Source organism: Festucalex cinctus, chromosome 11 (genome assembly GCF_051991245.1).
Source record: "Festucalex cinctus isolate MCC-2025b chromosome 11, RoL_Fcin_1.0, whole genome shotgun sequence".
Taxonomy (NCBI): domain Eukaryota; kingdom Metazoa; phylum Chordata; class Actinopteri; order Syngnathiformes; family Syngnathidae; genus Festucalex; species Festucalex cinctus.
Genome location: NC_135421.1, coordinates 22,841,784 through 22,864,312, shown reverse-complemented (window position 1 = coordinate 22,864,312; position 22,529 = coordinate 22,841,784). Strand labels below are relative to the sequence as shown.

General features: G+C 37.9%; 1 protein-coding gene across 1 annotated transcript in view; it reads right to left on the bottom strand.

Annotated features, from left to right (window-relative positions):
* Nucleotides 1-22,492, bottom strand: part of tmem198aa (transmembrane protein 198aa) — a 31,761-nt gene extending 9,269 nt beyond the window's left edge. The window contains exons 1-4 of the mRNA XM_077537489.1: nt 22,105-22,492; nt 7,931-8,190; nt 2,389-2,627; nt 585-797 (exon numbers count right to left, since the gene is read on the bottom strand). Coding sequence (XP_077393615.1) covers nt 585-797; nt 2,389-2,627; nt 7,931-8,069 — 591 coding nt within the window. The 5' untranslated portion in view covers nt 8,070-8,190; nt 22,105-22,492. The remainder of the gene's footprint in view (nt 1-584; nt 798-2,388; nt 2,628-7,930; nt 8,191-22,104) is intronic.
* Between the last annotated feature and the right edge of the window lie 37 nt (nt 22,493-22,529).

Genomic DNA, 22,529 nt, shown 5'->3' with positions numbered 1-22,529 from the left:
GGTATTGAAATTAAATGAGTTAATTTTATTTTATTGGCAAGCCCAATAAGAATGGATACGTGTTTAACATTGGCAGGTGTAAACATAGCCTGGAGGACGCTTTAAAGCAGCCCACTGCTCATATAGGCTGGGGGTGGGTCTAATGATGATTTCCTGGACAAAGTGCAGTCTGACTGGCCTGTACGTGACTTGATGATTCATGACGGGACGCCTGTATGACCCCTCGGCCTTCTGCAGTACTTCCTAAGCGCAGCAAATGTGTCTCACCGAATCCCAAGTAAAAAAAAAAAAGATGAAACGCTCGACTGCACATTACCAATGAGTCATCAAGGAGTATGTTGTGCATGCGCTGTGCAAGTGCTTGATAAATAGTTATTTTCCACATCGCTCTATCTGCTTTGCTATCTGCTCATTGCTTGACAGATTTGAAAATCGAGTTTGCAGAGCTGCGCTGCTCCAACCCAAACACAATATGGGCGTAATCTTTCATTCTCAGCCAAGCAATTTACCCGCAACCTTGAATGAGTAAATCCTATTTCCTGTCGGCGCGTGCAATTAAAAGTTCAAGAAAGCCGAAGAAGCACCTTGAGTCTCTCGTAGACGTACTGCACCATCGCAAACAGCTCTATGAAGTAATCCACTGTGATGGTGATGATGGCTGAACCGAAGGTGGCGGTGGAGAAGGTGACGAAGCAACGCTGCCACTGAAGAGTGAGGACAGCAAACAGGGTCCCGGAACCCAGAAGAATTCCCAGAGGAACCCACACTGTTCTGGGATGGTAAAATTCCTCCATCACCTTGAAGAGAAAGAAAGGCAAGTTCAGAGGTTTGACTGTAGGATAATAAAATATTTACTGTTTTCCGGATACTGTTCAAGCAGGTTTACGCAAGAAATATCTGAAGGGAACTTTCACGCTCACATTGGCGTCATACTGGAGCTACTTCCTGCTTCCGTATCTAAGAATCATGGGAAATGGAGTCTGACCGAACAAGCTGAGCGTTTCCAATGTTATAATGTGGACTGCAAGGTTAAAAGGTTGGATTATGGTGAGTGCATTGATTTATTTATTTTTTTTTTTTTGGACACACTCACTCACAGAAACACACATGGTCTCCCAGGCAGGGGAAGCGAACCCACGCCAACCGGCACCCAAGGCAAGTGACGGTTCCACTCCCCCACCCAGAACCCGAGTGCACTGATTCTTTAGCGCTGTTAAAACTGTCAATCAAGATAGCATTTAGCATTAGCTAAAATAATAAAACAACTATTAATCACCAGATTGACTATTGATGAAATTTGTTCTAAATAGTTTCTGGTGATAATTTATTGTATATTTTAATTTCAGTGAAATTTTAGTGTCCGGGTTTTTACTTTTGAAAATCTGGTCACCCTAATTTAAGGGTTGCATCACCAAGTGTGCTTTGTGGATGAAAGCTCTACTTAAAGTGGAAGTCAACGTTGAACATTTCTTGACAATAATTTGTTATATGTGACCTCACTAGTTGTGGGAATGCTGAAGCATTCCCACACATGTTATTGTGATTTTTATTCTCCACACTTTTTTTTTTTTTGCCGCCTAACAACTCCCACATAATAATTCCAATTTACATTGTTCACCTAGCTTTAAAAAGTCACGCCTCCCGGGGTATATATCGTCTGATTCCACATTACTTACAGTATTTGCACAATTTAACATTTAATATCAACTTTCCCCCATTCATTTTCAATGGGACAGTCAATGAACTTTTTCAAAGTATCAGTTTCCACACCCACTTCCATATATATAACTTATCATCATTACCAGGTGTCTGATACTGCTCGGTGGCACAGTTGGTAAAGTGCATTGTCCAGTAACCAGGAACTTATAATTTCATAATTTATCTCTCAATGTGCTTTCAGCATTCCCACGCAATTTCTCCAGAAATTGCACTTAGTATAGTTAAATACGACATTCTGATTAAAATTACATGTTTGGAATATGAGTCATGAAGCAAAATCCAGCTGTTTTTATCCATCTCAGTGGCGGCCATTTTGTCACTTGCTGTCGACTGATGATGACATCACAGTTGCTCAGGTCTCAGATAACAACCAATCAAAGCACAGCTTCATTGAACAAGTGAGCTGTGATTGGTCGTTGCCTGAGACTTGACCAATGTTGATGTTATCATCAGTCGACTGCAAGTGGCAAAATGGCCGCCCCCTGAGATGAATAAAAACGGCTGGATTTGGCTTCATAACTCATAGTCCACTAACGCAACCAGAATACTATATTTAGACTAGTGAGGCTGCATAGAACATATTATTGTCAAACGTTTTTTTGGGGCGTTGACTTCCCTTATAAAGAGTGCACAAATACGGAGCAGTATGATTGTGACTTGCGTCCTCACCACCAATGAAGCCACGCCAACCAACAGGCCCAGCAGCAGGCCCACCATGAACAGCCCCACACTGCGGACCAACATTGTCACCAGGCCGCACAAAGTCCCAATGCCGAGGCCGATGCCCACTGACGCCTCAATGCTGAGCTGAGTGTCCATCACCCTCTCTTTGTAGCACAGCATGAAGATGACCACCGAGCCGAACATGAGGCCTGTGAGGAACAGCACGGCCTTGAAGCATCTGTAGCCTGTGAAGAGGTAAAAAAGCACACTCAGATGTGAGCTTCAGATCAGCATGCAAGCAAACTCCCACTCATAAATTCATTTTTATGTAGGATAATATAACCATGCCACACTGAGCATAGAAATGAGTAAGGATATTGCTAAGGCTATCACGGACCTCATCTCTTTCCTACATTTGTTGGATTCCAAATTCCTTCACTTAAAGAGAAATATTATAAATCGCAATCTTATTCCTCTGAAACACAGACTGGTTTGGTGGCCATGATGCAATGTGCAGATTATTTTTTTTTTACACTGTTAAAATACGGAAGGGTGGAATTGCCAATGTGGAGTTAATATTACATTCGAACGGACTTGTGGGCTAAATGCTACTTAGCATTTTTTCCCAAAATGCAACAGGGTATTGACTTGCGCATGTACATATCCCGCGTCATAATGGGAAAAATGAGAACGATTAAGTTTACTGAATTGATTTTCGAACGGATAGTTATAATGTAGGCGAAATGCTAAAAAAATTGCATTTTTTTTTTTTAAATGTACTTGTAGGCTACATGCTACAAAGTTAGCATACCTTCCCATAATGCCACAAACCCCCGTTTTTTAGGCATTTGGGCCACATTACCAATTCATTAGAAAATTAAGTACACAAAAAACAGTGTTCATTCGTAACTTTTACGATTTATAATGTCTGCTGTGCATGATTTAGGTTTGTCATTTTTCGCCCCATAATACAACGGGTATTGCGCTTGCACAGTTGAGTACCACAGCAATCGAAATATGCGTAAATAATACCCCGTGGCATTATGGGAAGGTATGCTAACTTTGTAGCATGTAGCCTACATGTACGTTCGAGCATATTTGAGCATGTTCAAACATATTTGCGAGTATGTTTGAACGTATTTGGGAGTATGTTCGAACGTATTTGCGACTATGCTCGAACGTATTTGCGAGTATGTTTGAACGTATTTGCGAGTATGTTCGAACATATTTGCGAGTATGTTTGAACGTATTTGCGAGTATGTTCGAACGTATTTGCGAGTATGTTTGAACGTATTTGCGAGTATGTTCGAACGTATTTGTGAGTAGGTTCGAACGTATTTGCGAGTATGTTCGAACGTATTTGCGAGTATGTTTGAACGTATTTGCGAGTATGTTCGAACATATTTGCGAGTATGTTTGAACGTATTTGCGAGTATGTTCGAACGTATTTGCGAGTATGTTTGAACGTATTTGCGAGTATGTTCGAACGTATTTGTGAGTAGGTTCGAACGTATTTGCGAGTATGTTCGAACGTATTTGCGAGTATGTTCGAACGTATTTGTGAGTAGGTTCGAACGTATTTGCGAGTATGTTCGAACGTATTTGCGAGTATGTTCGAACGTATTTGCGAGTATGTTCGAACGTATTTGCGAGTATGTTCGAACGTATTTGCGAGTATGTTCGAACGTATTTGTGAGTAGGTTCGAACGTATTTGCGAGTATGTTCGAACGTATTTGCGAGTATGTTCAAACATATTTGCGAGTATGTTTGAACGTATTTGCGAGTATGTTCGAACGTATTTGCGAGTAGGTTCGAACGTATTTGCGACTATGCTCGAACGTATTTGCGACTATGTTCGAACGTATTTGCGAGTATGTTCGAACATATTTGCGAGTATGTTTGAACGTATTTGCGAGTATGTTCGAACGTATTTGCGAGTATGTTTGAACGTATTTGCGACTATGTTCGAACGTATTTGCGAGTATGTTCGAACGTATTTGTGAGTAGGTTCGAACGTATTTGCGAGTATGTTCGAACGTATTTGCGAGTATGTTCGAACGTATTTGCGAGTATGTTTGAACGTATTTGCGACTATGTTCGAACGTATTTGCGAGTATGTTCGAACGTATTTGCGAGTATGTTCGAACGTATTTGCGACTATGTTCGAACGTATTTGCGAGTATGTTCGAACGTATTTGCGAGTATGTTCGAACGTATTTGCGACTATGTTCGAACGTATTTGCGAGTATGTTCGAACATATTTGCGAGTATGATTGAACATATTTCAATACGTTTGAACATATTTGCAAGTAGGTTCGAACGTATTTGCGAGTATGTTCGAACGTATTTGCGACTATGTTCGAACGTATTTGCGAGTATGTTCAAGCGTATTTGCGAGTATGTTCGAACATATTTGCGAGTATGTTTGAACGTATTTGCGAGTATGTTCGAACGTATTTGCGAGTATGTTTGAACGTATTTGCGACTATGTTCGAACGTATTTGCGAGTATGTTCGAACGTATTTGCGAGTATGTTCGAACGTATTTGCGACTATGTTCGAACGTATTTGCGAGTATGTTCGAACATATTTGCGAGTATGATTGAACATATTTCAATACGTTTGAACATATTTGCAAGTATGTTCGAACGTATTTGCGAGTAGGTTCGAACGTATTTGGGAGTATGTTCGAACGTATTTGCGAGTATGTTCGAACATATTTGCGAGTATGTTTGAACGTATTTGCGACTATGTTCGAACGTATTTGCGAGTATGTTCGAACGTATTTGTGAGTAGGTTCGAACGTACTTGCGAGTATGTTCGAACATACTCGCCAGCCAAAAATGTTTACTCCACATTGGCAGCTCTACGCTTCCGTAGTTTTAAGTGCAAGCCAGATAATTATCAAGAATTTAACTTCCTAGTCTGGGAGTAGCTTAATAATGTAATCAGTGAACACAGGAGCAACTCGTTTGACGGAAAAAAAAAAATCAAATAAATGCTCCTTTTAGTTTCAAAAGCAGTATGATGTGATGTTGGTGCAACAGCGATGATTCACAGCTATTTTTTTTGTTTTGTTTTGTTTGTATTTGTTTCACAGTTTCAAGAGAATAAAGCCAGCAGATTACATGACAAGTCCTTTGTTCTTTGTGGAGTTTGTTGAGTGCTTTGTTTGAACTAGTTGATGGACAGCTAGCAGAAACTGCTAGCGAGGTCTTCACATCTTGCCTTTCAAAGTGATTGCTCATTAGAATATGGTGGAAAATACGATAACATTATAGCGGTTGTGTCCAAATATGCTAATCATTATCTCATAATAAAAATCCACACACATTCATTAGTCAACAGGAACTTTGTTGCCCTTCTAATTTCCGTTTGCTTTGTGCTCCTTGCATGGCATCTTCAGTATTTCTTTTTTTCCGGCCATCTCGCGACATCATTTTAATGTGCTGTATTGTAATAAAAGCTATTCAGCTTCATGTTTGTGCTTATTAAAATGTCCACGTCTGTCTTTACTTTCTCTGTGTGACTGGTCTCAAGGGGAATCAACAATGGACTATCTGATGTTTGTGTAGCCGGGCATCACGCAGCTCCTTCCCCTGTCCAGACCAAAGGCCAAGCTCCGGTGGCCATAGCGCGTTCATTTGATGCATTCCTTTTAGCTTTCCTTACTTGTTCTAAAAGTGTCGACATTCTGCAAAGCTTAAGTCAACTTTTCGATTTGTTTGATCCCAAGCAATTTCAAATCTGTAATTGTCCTTTCATACTGTTACATCACATGTATAAAGCCTGGCTTTTCTTGTCTTCTACCAGACAAATCCTTACATTGCGTTTGTCTTGTAGCCACTCCCTCTCATTGTCTCCTCACCTTCCCTTTAATATCCCTCGAGCAATCAAGGCCTCCGTCCCATCTGTTCCTGTCAGCTTATGCCCTTTTATTTCTCCTGCTTTGTCCTGGCCTTTTGTCTCACTGCAATATCTCCGCTCTAACTTTGTTGAGCTGTGAAATAACTCGCTGATTTGTTCGCATTACCTCCGTGACTGTGCACACGACATGATGTGTAGTATATTGTAAACGTTTGTGCGTAGATGGTAGTCTGAAGACACTCATCAAGAGAAACAAAGTCGGAATAAAAAGCTCTCACCTTGACGCACACAATACTCTTAAGGAGAGTTGTGAGATATTATTATTGCTCTCGACCTTTTATCATTTTCAACAGGACTGACTTTGAGGAACTGAATTGACTTTTTTTCCGCACAAATTTGAGTCTCTTCACTGGGTTTCATTGAGAAGTCAGTAAAAATGATTTTTTTTTTGTTTATAAAAAGTAGGGATGTTTCATACCACTATTTTTTTTTTATTCCAGTACTAGTACTCAACTCTTGAGTAGTCATGATATCGATACCAAGCAAATAAATATAAATAAATCCCCCTCGCCAATCCCCCCAATTTTAAAGAATGACCGATAGTTAACTCGCGATTAATTGCACGTTATATCTGTTCTATATGTACAATAAAATAATGTCAAGTTTTTCATACTTTTGCTAACATAGAAGTAGATAAATTTGGTTATAAATACAAATGTGGTTGTATTTTTCAGTTCACTGATTCAGTAATTCATAAAATTACTTGAAGTTTACACACAGACATGCAATAAGTTTGAAATGGAATTTTATGCTTTTATCTGAATTTGACCAGTCAGACTTTAACTAAAATGTGCACCGCCATCCAATAGTTGACCATTTTCAAGAGGTAATTACAATTAATTAACTAAAAATAGAATATATTGAACTTGCTTATTTTGGTACATGAAAAACATCGAATTCTTTCATTAGATGATAAAAATGTGATTTCTTTTGGTACATGTTAATAAATAACGCAGTAATATCGATATCGCTATCCTCAGCAACTATATCACATATCGCATGATTTTCCAATATTGTGCAGCTCTAATATATATATAAAGAGTTAAAAGGAGCGTGAAACAATCATAGATTTGCGTCGAGGTAATTTACTGCCACCAGGTGGCATTAGCTTTCCATGTTGGACGTTGGTGACAGGAACAGTGAATTTCTCATTTCAAATTTTGAGCAATTATATTGTATACATTAATTGTATTTACGCTTTTCATTGCCATTAAAGGCTTTAATGGCTTTTTAATGACCTTGTATACTGTTGAAATGGTCATGTATTTGTCACCCTGTTTGTCATATAGGCCTTAATTTTGTCATATAGAATTGCTCAGTGATATTTTGTCAGCACGTTGAGGTTTCTTCGTCAACATCAAGATTTCAACTGCCTGACTGAGCAGTAGCTGCCCTTATACATGCTTCAAAAGCGGATGAACAGTTAGTTACCATAAACAAGAGCATCTTAACTCATTCACTGCCATTGACGGAAAAAGACGTCAAATGATGCATTTTTTTTTTTGCTGGTCTGGCAATGAATGTGTTTATATAATAAATTGTCTCAAACAACACCAAGCTTTGTTAACAATGCATAATTAATTTTTTTAGGCTATGATCAGAACCATGTTGCATCACATACCAAAGAAGCAGTAGATGATTCCAAAGAGGCAGCTCATGGAGCAGACCACAGAGGGCACGATCTCATATCGCCTCTCGATCTCCTGATCGCATTTCAGGCCCGGCTCGGCCAGACCCAGCAGCCGGCCGGTGGAGGCCATGTCGGCGGACGTGAGGGGAGCCAGCGTTGTCGGGAGGAGTCGACGGGTCAGGGATGAAGAGGTGGAGGGGGAGGGGGGGGTGTTCGAGATCAGTGGGCCTCACCCATTCAGATGTGGGAAACTACAAAAAGAAGAAGGAGAAAGAGAGGTAAGAGATTATTGATCGCATACTCAAAGTGCTCAGCTGGAGAGCACACGATGCCGTGAGCATGCTTTGGTTTGAATAAAAATATCTTAACAACATTCCCAGGTGAAATGATTGCATTACTGACAGCAGAGATTACCAACAAAGAGGGGGCGGGAAAGATTATCTAGGGTGCCGCAGGAAATGATTCAATCCAGCCACTTTATATATTTTATAAATATACCTGTCCATCTATCTACTGTATGTAAGTAATGTATAGTGAGTGTATCCACCTGTTGCCATTCATACAACAGAATTATTATTATTATTATTATTATTATTATTATTATTATTATTATTATTATTATTATTATTATTATTATTATTATTAGTAGTAGTAGTAGTAGTAGTATTATTATATTTATTTATTTTTTAGTTATTTTTTGTGTGAATATTTCTTATTATTTAACAAATCCCCAAAATATTCCTAAAGCCCTTTTGATAAACACTCAATCTATGTTTTTCACGAAAAATTGTGGGTAAATTTGGAATGAAATCTTGGAAAAATGGAAAAAAACAAACAAAAAAAACTTCTTTTTTTTTTTTAAATTGGATTTTTTTTAACCTGCAAATTTGTGTGTGCCAAACTGAGAATATGCATTGACTGTAGTATTAAATTACAGTATCACCATTCACCACTAGATGGCAGACATGTCTTAGTTGCACTTAGACCGGGTTCTTTACTGCCCTATACAACAACAGGAGTTGGCCTAAAAAAATTTGTGGATTTGAAAGTACTAGCAGAACAAACACCATATTTCAACAAACTTTTGAGTGAGTTGATTTTTGTAAAAAAAAAAAAAAAAAAAAAAAAGCACAAAATTAAATGAATTTTTGCACTTAATGTTGGTTTGCTGTTTTTTTTTTTGTTTTGTTTTGTTTTTTGTTTTGTTTTTTAATGCAAGACACCCTTTGTTATTGGGTTGCAAGTATGCACGTAGTTTTGTCCATATTTAAAATTTTCATCATACGTCTGGTTAGGAAATTCGTGGTTGTACGTCGCCTCACCTGCCTTCCACCTGATTTTTTATTGCTTCTAAAACTCAACGTTCCACCAGACACAGTGGCTTTTCTATCACCATCAATACGGAATTAACAGCACTATCATAGGTTAAGATGAAGGATATTAACGTAACGGTGTCATCGATGCCTCCAGTGGGCGGTCTTCATGACTCAGAGCGAGAGCCGATTAGCATTAATACACAGTTGGCAGAGGCAGTAGCTTGGCCTGTCAGGCTGTTGGCTTGGTTGAAGACCCGTTGTGGGATTGGCTAGATCTGAAGCGGTAGATGCTGGTTTGCTTCGAAAAGTGCCCTTGAGCAAGGCACGGTCGCCTTACGGTTCAATCAAAAGGGGACCTAACCCAAAAATGAAGAGGTTAACTCATTCACTCCCAGCCATTTTCACAGAAGCAATCCCGTTCGCTCCCGGCTGTTTTACTGGATTTTGATTGCAAGGCCCACAGAATATTGTGTTCTATTGCTATAAAAGCATGGAATCTATCAAAAGAAAGATTAAAGTCTCTTCTTTCATCAGGGGAAAAAAGTATGTTTCTATCTGTTTCCGTTTTGCAGCAATTAGCATTAGAAGAGAGCTAAGTTTCATCAGTTTTCACAAATCTATTTAAAATTCTAAGTAATTTAGCTTTTTTTCTACATGGCACTGGTTGATCTCCTTTGCTCTGCTGCCACCTGCTGGCCGTTTGTGTAATAACTACCATTTCTTCAACCGTTCTTTGCAGTTGAGAGGCTGCATCAAAGCCTTATGTATGCTCTAGTATAAAAAAACAAAAAAACGTATAAATACGTCTTTGGGACACTTAGAACATAAAAAAACGTATTTACACGTTATTGGGAGCAAATGAGTTAACTAGAGTGGCTGGTAAGCACAAAATGTGCCGATATGAGGAACGATCACTTTGTAGTCATCTTACTCGAAGTACAGTCGAAAAAACAGGAAGTGAATTCAAAGTCACTAAGTTTCGTACCTCTTTTAGAGTTAGATTCTTTTTCTTTTTTGGGCGTTCCGGTGACTGTTTGTCATAATGGCCTTGATGAAAAAAAAGCTCCACGCCACTTTTCCGCACAAGCTGACCAGCGCGTTAACAAATATGGCGGAGCTCTCTCTAATTATTGACACGACAGCCTGATGAAATCACATGCACCGTTCTCATGAAGACGCAATTCGAGAAAAGACCGCTCTTAATTTAAGGGCAGAGCCATGGACCTGATTAAACACTTCATTGGATTATGTCACATCCTCCTTGTTGCCATAACAACCTGCAGCAATATAAGAACCTTGCTAATGTAAAAGAGGGGAGTGTTGTTACTACGGAAACGTGCTCCCAAAGAAGAAGCAGCCTGTAATGGTTTCGCTTTGGGGGCCCCTGCTAGCAAATAACCCTGACCTCTGATCCTTGCCATCGAGTGTTTCTTGATCGCTTACCAAAATGGAAGAGAGCCCACTTAGCCCATGACACACATTTCCTCACAAATTCCGACAGATCCTACCCAACGATTTAATGAGATCTAACCTCTTCAAAACGGTGCACCAAGGTGGAACTGGATGTGCCGTGGGCTCAAATTGGTATGCCTTCAGCCGCCTCATTTCTAGCTCGCCAAAGTTATCATGCGATGTGCTGCTTAGCCTAAAGACATGTGGGCGGAGACATATCACACCATCGAGCAAGAGCACGGAGCTTCATCAAGTCCTATCGTTTGTTCCTGATACAATTCAGCAGCTGCATACAAGGTTAATAAAAATAATAATCAAGTAAAGTAATAATGTGTGAAACAAATCTGAGAGGAAAATGAAAAAGAAAATCATTTAATATCATAAATGATTTCAAACCTTCTATCATTAATGGAATCTAAATTTTCTTCAGCTGGACATTAGACAAGGTGAAAGGAACTAAGACCAAACGTCGTCTTTTGCTCGGACGTGTCCACTTTTTTACATCCTGTCTGGGAATCCGTTGTTTGCTGTTTTTATTTATTTTTTTTTTTTATTTATTTTTTTTTTAAATAAATTCATGAAAATGTCCAGTTTTCATGAGGCGACAAATGGGAGGCAGAATGCACACGTTATAGTAACTGGTAGACTCATGAGAGGTGTAGAGGTGTTTTATTATTGCAATATATTAAAATATATATACATATATATATATATATATATATATATATATATATATATATATTTTTTTTTTTTAAGAAAAAAACTCGGTCAGATTTTTATGTTGGCTCCTGCATTTCCTGAGCATTTAAATAAGGTCCTGTGTTGGTGTCCTGGAATGTTGTGATTATTATTTTATTATATATTTAAATTCACAAAATCACTGGTAGTGCTTTGCGCTCCCAAACCAGAGGGTGTCAGTTCGATCCCCTCTCATACAATTAATAAATAAATAAATAAATACTAGGGAAATTATTATATTATATTATATTATATTATATTATATTATATTATATTATATTATATTATATTATATATTTTTTTTTAATAAAAAAAAAACGTGCCATTAGAACACGGGTATGTAGACTAGGGATGTAACGGTATCCAAAAGATACGATAATTATCACGATATTGTGGGGATGTTGGCAATATTTAAAAATGTCACAATATTGTAAAATAAAAAATAAAAAAAGAGCTCATACTAGAAAAAAGCACAACATTGTGCTTTTGTACATGACATCAATGTTATGTTATTATGATGTTATTATTATGGTATGTTGTTAATGCACGCACACATTGAGTTCCTCCACATATTGACTTGCTTCACAGGCATATTCCGTTCCCCTTCATCTGACAATGAGTGTAGATTTTAAACACAGAAGTACAAAACATCCCTAATGAAAATTAAATTGCACTAAAAAAAACTAGCAACCAGAGGGTGCTAGAACTGCACAAATGGAAATCAACCTGACTTATTGAACAGATGTGTTGCATTTAAATATCGTGAACACGACGACGACGATATTGTGGCAGTTTTAATATCGCAATATCACGATGTCGCGCTTTTCGTTACATCGCTAACGTAGACTAGATGCTGTAGTGCGTAGAAGGAAAGATATTTTGTTCTCAAATATTTGCTCCAAAAATACAAGCAAAACAAAGCTCAAGCAACAACAAATATCAGTTTTCAGTTTGAAACTATCCCATGTAAACAGCCAAACCCCTTCCTGTGGCTATTTGCAGAAAAAAAAGAAACGGAAATGTCTTCTTTACTGCTAAACACATCATAACATTAAGGTGCCCCGCTGCTTTCCTAGCCGTTGTACTCAAGAGCTCTTGTACAGAGCCGCTGCAGCGCAACCAACATTTCAAAGGCTTTTTTGAAACCTTGCTTTTCTTCCCAGCTGGAGGAAACGCAAAATTGGAGTGCAGTCTGCTGGACACAAATCAGAGTTGTTTCATTGCTTGCATGCCTCCGTAAGGCCAATAATGTTAGCGCTGTCAACCTTTTAACTCAACTCTTGAGTTTTTTTTTTTTCTGTTTCATTTTTGTTCCTCTCTGATCCAGACAGTACATTATATTGTAGGTTTCTGGCAATACAGCATTTTTAATGTATTCTTCGAGTGCCATTTTCGATTCAGTCGTGCCTTGATAATATGTGAGCTGCACACAGCTTTCACTTTATTAGTTATGTTTACTGGGGTTTGTCTGCTTTAATATACAATCATCTGGCATGGGTATGAGAAAATATACAGTTCCCTTTGCAGTTAATGTTCTCTTTCATTTCTAATGTGCAAAACAACCATCACGCCACATTTTTTTCAGTGTAGAACTTGCTGATCTCACATGCGAAGCTATTACTAGGGATGTAACGATATCCAAACATCACGATATTATCACGATATGAAGGTCACGATACAACAATTATCACGATATTGTGGGGGCATTGGCGATATTTCAAAAAAAGATCACAATATTGTAAAAAAAAAGAGCTCATACTAAAAAAAAAAGCACAATATTGTGCTTTTGTACATAACAGCAATGCATGCATGCAAGAACAATATTGAGGCACTTACTTGCTAATGCAAACACACATTGATCTCTTCACAAGCAAATTAGGTTCCCCTTTATCTGACAATTAGCATAAATTTTAAACATAGAAGGCCAAAACATCCCTAATGAAAATTTAATTGCACTAATAAAATAGCCACTAGAGGGTCTAGATCTACACAAATGGAAATCAACCTGACTTTTTTTTTTAACAGATGTGTTCCTTTTAAATATTGTGAACATGACGACGACGATATTGTGGCAGTTTTAATATCACGATATCACGATATTGCCCTTACCGTGACATACCGAGCTATTACCAAAATATTCAGCCTGTTTCCTTGGAAATTTAAATTGGTTTGGCAAGAACACGTCGCCCTGATGTCAAATCCGCCATATGTCCGCGACAGAAGGGCCACAGTGGACGTTTTAATGTAAAAATATGGTTGAGGAAGTGACAGCGTGCTGAGCAGGGAATGACGTCACACTCACTCTGTTTGTTGGTGTAATCCAATTGTCTCTTTACTTTGTTTTGAGCTCCGGAGCAACGGCACAAGCCTGTTAATGCGCGTCTGTCTTCCACGTGGAACTGTCAATATGAGATTCTCTTGGAGCATTGATGAGTGAACATTTTGGTTCCAGAATACAATCGTTCCCCTAAACCTGATCTAGGGAATCTAACAATTCCTCATTTGAATAAAATGACGATTTTACTTGGCTATAAGTTTCGTAAAGAAGCGATTCACAGCGCAGTCAAAAAGAAGTTGAGTGGGCGCACGTGTTTTAACGACATACAATATATAACGATCGTGCTGAAACCAGCAAGAAGCCAACAACCTCTCATAATTTCTAGAAGCACACACAGAATATATGTCACAAGGTGGGGTGAACATGACAAACTGGTGTCAGCAAATGAAAATCCAAAATCTATCCTTCATTATTTCACAGGTTTTTCTACATGTGCATGCCAGTGCATCCATATGCATGTAACAGCGACACTGTTGCTGATGTCATGATGACTACCAAGATGACCGAGTTCCATCAAGCCCATCTGTCACAGGGGAGACAGACGACTGTGCGTGTACGTGCGCATCTCTGGACAATAGCTAGATGAATCAATGAATGAATTTTGGGGAGAAAAAAAATCATTACATTCTGCATGATTAGAATTTCATATTGTAAACTTCTGTTTACTTGTTCCCATTTTTTTTCCTACTCGCATATTCCATAGAATAAAAACAAGAATACTAACTATTGGTTGTTATTTTTAGATGGGCTAATCAACTTTTTTTTTTTTTTTTTAGATAATCAACTTCTTTTCAAAAGTTGACCTGTACATACTTAGCAACAAATTATATTTTCTTCTCGAGAAACATTAGTAAGTGAGATTTTTAGCTGTGACGAAGTGTCGGCTATAAATAGCACATTTGACTAAGCTAGTTTGTTAATAAATGGATCAGTGGGAACTGCAACCGTGTCAGGCTGCCAGTATCAAAGTGTGTTGAGTCATTTTCACTGATTAAACTGCCTTTGATAAGAACTGCAACTAATTATGCCTGCTTATATGGGGCGCTCGCTTTATGGCTAGCTGCTAGCCGCTAACGTACGGAACAGGCAGCACATTCTACAATTACAATGCCAGTGTAATTATTATTACTTTTTAAGCGTCCTTAATTAACAATTGAACATGATTTCAAGACGACGTTTTGTTGATGTTGGTGTCAACAGTTTGATTTCAAACATAAACTGGGGTCCATGTATCCGATTTCCAGTCAGAACGACGAGTCAAGTCAGCCGCCACGCCACAACACCCTTCCACAAACAATTTCAAAATAAAAGCGTACCAAGACACTGATGTACATGAATTACCGTATTTTCCGCACTATAAGGCGCACCAAAAAGCCTTCAATTTTTTTCAAAAGCTGACCATGCGCCTTATAATCCAGTGCGCCTTATATATGGATCAATATTGAGCCGCAACAGGTCTCGCTGTCAAGACGCTATCGGTGACCCTGCACCATCGGTGACGCGCATGCGCAGAAGATCCCGCCATCTTGGATCGCTAGCTAATACTAATACTTTACCTCAGAAAAAATAATAAAACAGCTGTTTATTCATTTTGGAGTTGTCAGAAAGCTGGTTTGTAATCTATTAATAAGGTTTGACTGACCTAGCTGACTGCTTTGTTGATATTCCCTTTAGCGCAGCACCATCTAATGGATGCCTAACGTAACCCCAGCCTCTACTGTAGCGCCTTATATATGGAACAAGTTTTAAAATATGCCATTCATTGAAGGTGCGCCTTATAGTGCGGAAAATACGGTATGTATTTGGGAAGATTTTTATTTTGACGTTTGACATCTCACCAAGTTGGTGGCGTGTTACCATCATGCATAGCAATGCTATGGCTAGCTTGACTGTCTTCCAAACCACACACAAAAAATAAACCAGTATACAAGGCCAAATTTATTAATTTATTTATTTTTTAATCGAGGTACTGGAGTACTTGTTTCCCCCCTAACATACACATATATCCAATAACATAACTATTTACTGCTTTGTGTTTATTTGCATCAGTATATGAAACTTTCTACACAAACTACAACTTTAGAGGTATATTATTGTTATTCTCCCTGTTGCCTTACAGAATTACGTGTGTTGACTGCATACTCTTGTTTGCGTCGGTAAAATAAACCTAAACCTTACGAGCACTCGCATTGGAACGGGCTCAACTTTGGTCATGTGTCTGTTCAGGTCATTAAGTTTAAATGCAGCAGGGTGATTTGTATGGAGGCTACAACACCATTAACTTTCTCCTCACACTTTCTCCGCTCTCCCTTTTGTGCTGCAAATCTATTGAGATTGCGAGCGACCTTTGGCATCATCCGCCCAACTCAAAGAACACGCAAAACAGTGTAAAAAGAAGCTTGTTATGCATGCAATAAATAAATACAAATCCATACAAAGGTACAAAAACTAACAGAAAATGCTCAACGGTGACCGGGTGCACCCCGGGAGCACCTAAAGTGATTTGATGTGCGTGTACAGTACGTGTTTAGTGTCGGTGGTCTCAACAGTGATCCCTCTGTAAGCCTTGGTCATTGCTCGAAGGCCGAAGGTGAGCTAGCAGGGGGCTAAAGAGGCTTTCATCAGATTACAGTACGTTCTCTATCTTCCAACGTCATCCGCCAGCGTTGACGGCTGCTTTCAAGCACTTTGCTCCGTCTCATACAACTCTGGTTCAAAGCAGATCGATATTCTCCTCTCCTAATGTCCCGTAATGCACTCATTTTGCACACTCAAAATGCATGGAAGGTACAATTTGCTGTGTTATGACTACTAAGAACTTTTTTTTTTTCTTTTTTTTTTTTGCCACTTTCTCCCTTTAACTTGACATTTTAGAGAACCGACCTTCTCCAGCTTTAAACTTGTAACTCCTTTGAAATAAATGAAAAATATCGAGCTAATTTGGCCAGTGAGCTTTTTTACATTTTATTATTCTGAATAGGAATGAGGTTTCAAATGGTAGTGAAAAATCTTAAAGTTAGAAATTAATACAGCATTACATTCAACCATTAAAACATTTTTTTTTCTGCTCAGCAATTCATGTAAATAACTATAAATAATAATAACAAATAGGTGTATTTTAATCATCTGCAGTACCTTTTAAAATTCATGGAATTCAAATTTAGCATAACTAATATTTCAGTTAAGCAGTTGCTACAATTAATGGTTTTGGAATGATCCATAATCTCATAAAAATATTAAACAGTGTAAATGTTAGTGTATATCGATAGGCTATATATCCATCTTACAAACTATTTGGGAAGTAATATGACAATTTATGAGTTAAGTAACACATGACCAATATGCTAATGTCAAGATGAGGCATAGGCTGATAACCAGTTTGATGTTTCAACATGGTTTAAAAGTCAAGGTTTCAATAACTGATAATACTGTCTGTCAAGGCTAATCTCTTTTTTGACGTGTACTGATGAGTCCCAAGGACTACATGAGTAGCCCAAAGATCAAATCTAAAAATAACTCACCAGTGACACTGTGACTTGCTAAGTAGAATTAAAGAAGATTGTTTACATTTATTTGTTTATTTAAACTTAACATGGTGCACATTTTTTAATGTACCAATATTTTAGATTTTGTTTACATATTGTGTTCAATGGGATGGAAAACACTTTTAAATTAGCCAAATATATATATATATATATATATATATATATATGGCAGTAATTTTATGATGTAACCTCAGGGAACTTCTTTTTTTTTTGCTGTACTAGAATAAAGTGTAACTGCACATCCGCTCCTGTAGGTGGCAGTGGCGCTCTCATTTAGAGTGCAGAAGGCGTATTATTAGCTCATCAGCAGAGCTGTATTTACAACAATTAAATAGAAAAATTATACTGTATCTATAGTTGTGGCAGAGACCTGGCAGGGTGCAAAATATTTGTAAAATTAAAAAAATAATAATAATAAAAAAAAAAAAACAATACATGGAGACCGGCAGATATTGTTTGCATTCATGACTTAGATGTTACCAGTACATTTATTTGTTGTTTATTTAAACTTAACATGGTGCACATTTTTTAATGTACCAAATATTTTGTATTTTGTTTAAAAAAAACATTGTGTTCAATGGGATGGAAAATACTTTTGATTTAGGCAAGTATATATATATGGAAGTAATTTTCTGATGCAACCTGAGGAAATTTTTTTTTTTTTTGCTGTACCAGAATAAAGTGCAACTGCACATCCACTGCTGTAGGTGGCAGTGGCGCTCTCATTTAAAGTGCAGAAGGCGTATTATTAGCTCATCAGCAGAAGTGTATTTACAAGAAATTAATAGAAAAAAATGATACTATCTATAGCTGTGGTAGAGACCTGGCAGGGCGCAAAATATTTGTAAAATTTTTGAAAAAATAAAAAATAAAATACATGGAGACCGGCACATATTGTTTGCATCCATGACTTAGATGTTACCACAGTTTCCACAGACGGGCTTCCTAATAGGTCGACTGGCCTCGCTACAAAGCATCACGATGGCAAACAAATGTCCACGCAGGCCGCACTGCCTGAAGGCGCATGCACACTGTGACTCACATCTGATGCTGTCCTCATTACACTAACTGTGGCTACGTCGCTATATTTCATACGGTCTGACAGACTGCGTGCCGTTTGTATGGGTGACTTGTGCGTACATGTGTATGAGTGCGTGTGGTAAGATGCCAATAGCAAAGCCGTCGCCGGTGTCTATTAATGGGATTAGGATTGACTTTCCTCTCCTGCAGTTATCCTTTCTCTTACTCGCCTGGTTCTTTTAATTCCCATTGTAGCCGTTACTTTGTTTGAACTGTGCTCTTGTTGTGAATTCACGATTTTTTTTTTTCAATTCTGCCTCGTCACTCATCCACCTTTCTCTGCAATTTGGAATGAAATGAGCCCATGCTGCCGACAAAATTTGACAGACATCCTTGTAGACATTTTGCGCTCACTGCTCGGTCCTGTGAATAACAATCTTTTTGGCTTCTGTTCTCCAAACTTACATAACACTTCTCTCTACAATGCGGCGAGTACACGCAGGCAGCCCATTAATTGCATCTGTGAATAATATCAAATAAAGCCATTTTTTAACCATTTTCAACCAACTTAAGATTTTTTTCTGCTGGACTTCTGAGTCATATTTTCTTGCGTCAGTACAATTTCTGAGAACAGCTAAATCCTCTCTAGATGTTTCACTTTTTTTTTTTTTTTCCCCCCCCCAGCAGCTGAAATGAAAAAATGTCAGCAAGAGATAGAATTTTTTGACGTCTGGCCAAACTGTTCATCAACTCTGAGCTTGTCACTTCAAGCAAGATCTGAGGAAGACTGCTTTGGTTGTTGATTACACTTACATAAGAGCATTGCACCATATGTGGAAACACTCAAAAAGCTTTCAATAGATTTTTAAATAATGGATCTTTAAATACAAATGTAATGTGCCTTCTAATACCTCCCATTATCCCAGTCGTACTGCCAATATTTGCATACTGTAAGCACTAGGGGTGTAAAAAAAAAATCGATTCGGCGATATATCGCGATACTACATCGCACGATTCTCGAATCGATTCAATAATCGGCAGAATCGATTTTTTTTTTTTTTTTTTTTTTTTTTTTTTTTTTTTAGGATTCACACCTTGAGCATGGAAGAATGCTATATGAACGGAACATTAAGCCTTAATATTTTATTTTAATGCTGTTCAAACATGAAACAGATTACAACCTCTATAAGACTGAAATTTCAGATAAATAAATAATACATTTTCATATAAATCTTACACTCTACAAGCTTACTGATTAGTATTTTCTAAATTTGAATGAAAAAAAATCGCAACAATCGACTTATAAATTCGTATCGGGATTAATCGGTATCGAATCGAATCGTGACCTGTGAATCGTGATACGAATCGAATCGTCAGGTACTAGGCAATTCACACCCCTAGTAAGCACGATGCAGAACTGCCCGCAACTATCTTCACACCATCATTTTCACATCAATTGAATATAAAACCTTGTTTCAACACTAACTTCCATTTAAACACTACTTAATCTACTAATGCACTCTTCATGTTCACTATAAGAAAAAAAACCCCGAACACACGCATGCATCATCACTTCAACAAGTGTCTGACAAAAAATATCAGTTTTGCCTCACTGCCTTCTCTTTTTTTTTTGTCAAAATTAAAGGAAATATATTTGTTTAAAAATATCTTTTAGTGATTTTTTTTTTTGTCAAAATGTACTACTGGTATCGGCAGTTGGTATCGGTATCGGTGAGTATTGAGGGTCTGAGTATCGGTATTGGTATCGGTCTGAAAAAAAGTGGTATCGAACATCCCTAATGCGAATAATAGACTGCAGACCTCGACATGGGCAAATAATGCCAAGATCCACTACAAAATGTATACACAGAAAAAAGTTTTGGAAAGATATATTTAGTATTTGCTATGCTAATCACTCGTCCAAATGTGCTGCCCATCATCTAATATGACATTTGTAAATAGGCAGTGATTATTTTGCCGTGAATGGCACTGATTTGTTCAGTCGCCGGACCGATATATTCTTGGCATGGCGTGAATGGCTATTTGACCGTGATTATGGTAGGTTAGCGGTGAACAGGTTATTTTAGCTTGATATGTATGCTGCTAAGAATCGGTTATTTTGCAGCGAATAATGAACTGTGTGTGTGGTTCCTGCTAACTTAGATCATCTCCTTCTGTTTCTTTTCACATGCTTTCATTTTGTTTTACAACCTAAAATATATTATTGGCACGAGTAACATTTGTCATAATACCTTCAGAGGTAGTAGGACATACTTTGCGTCTTCAAATGCAGCAATCGCGTGTTCTACGTCTTTAAATGTGGAAAATTCATCACGGCAGCATTAATAGCCAAATGTGGCAAACATGGTTTTCGTTCATGTCCGATTCACAGTAAAATAAACGTTCAATTCTTCAATAAACGCGCGAAACAAAATGGGTCGTTTAAAACTCCCGACTGGCTGCAAGAAATTGTAAACATGGCACAAAAACGAAAATAAAATAAAATACAGTGAAATAAAATAAAAAGGTACTAGAAACCTGTGACACTGCACCTTGATTGTGAGCCACTACGTCACGAGCTAATAGCCTACACATTTACCGGTGCAGATTTTGTAGTTTTAGTTCTTGGGTGGTTCACGGCAAAAACGCTTGGTGGCCAGTTATCAGTCATGGCAAAATAACCAGTGGGTTGTAAATATTTTAAATGTAATTTTGGTATGTTGCAGTTGAAGAAATAACGCAAAAATATTAGTGGGGATAGATAGATAGATAGATAGATAGATAGATAGATAATAGGGGTGTGAATTCACAGGTCACGATTCAATTCGATTAATCCCCATACGAATTTAGAAGTCGATTGTTGCAATTTTTTTCATTCAAATTTAGAAAATACTAATCAGTAAACTTGTGGAGTGTAAGATTTGTATGAAAATGTATTATTTATTTATCTGAAACTTCAGTCTTATACATGTTGTAATCTGTTTCATGTTTGAACAGCATTAACACATTCACTGCCAGTCCAGCAAAGATGCATCATTTGACGTGTTTTTCCGTCAATGGTAGTGAATGAGTTAAAATAAAAATATTAAGGCTTAATGTTCCGTTCATATAACATTCTTTCATGCTTACCCTCACCCGAAATAAGACGTTTTGTTGGATGTTTTTCCTTTAAAAATGGAAGTTTAAAAATCGATTCAGCCGCCGATTGAATCGATTCGAGAATTGTGCGATGTAGTATCGCGATATATTGCCGAATCAATTTTTTTAACACCCCTAATAGATAGATAGATAGATAGATAGATAGATAGATAGATAGATAGATAGACTGTAGATCAATAGACAGACAGGTCGATTATTCGTTAGTGCAATACGTTCCAGTGTTTACACTCTGTCCAACCCAATTACAATTTATGTATGGAGTATCAAATTCTGAGTTTTGTAGCTTTAATTATTGTCAGATACTATGAGGAATAGACACCAGTGGAGGTGGTCATATTTGAGAACAGAATACATCTTCCCAAATGAAAACAGTGGAAGACAAAATATAGCATATTGATGACGAGTAGTCTCATTTTCAAACACACATTTAAAAAAAAATATATATATATATATATATACACAATAAATGATGGACGCTAACCAAAATGCAAGCCTGTTTTTGGAGGGGGGATAATTGCAATAATTAGGAAATGAAGCCCTAGTGGAAATGTTGGTGTTGCGTGCGCCATGCTGCGTGTCAGAACAAAGAAAACTCACCTAATAAAAAACATAGTCGTCTGTTTCCTGCGTTGTCCGTGAAAAGAGAAGCACAAGGAGACTCATCGTCTTCTCCTCTTGGTCTGCTTGCAAAAGACCACATTTCAAGCTCCCTGCATGGTTCCAACCAGAAGAAGCAGAAGAACTCCAGCAAGACGCCACACGGCTCTCAACTCCTCTCACCCGCACGTGTAATTTGGTGTTGAGTGTCCACGCGAAAACGCTGTGTCCGCCTCATGCAATATTGAAAAGCCATAATAGTCCAGGAAATGGAATAACAAAACCGCAAGACTGCCGTTTTTTTCTGTGTTTACATCACGCTCCCTCCCCTTAAAGCACTCTCTATGTGCTTCCTTTGTTGTCAGCTTCTCATCGTGCAGGACGGGACAAACCATTCCACGGCAATGGACGGGGGAGTGCAAGAT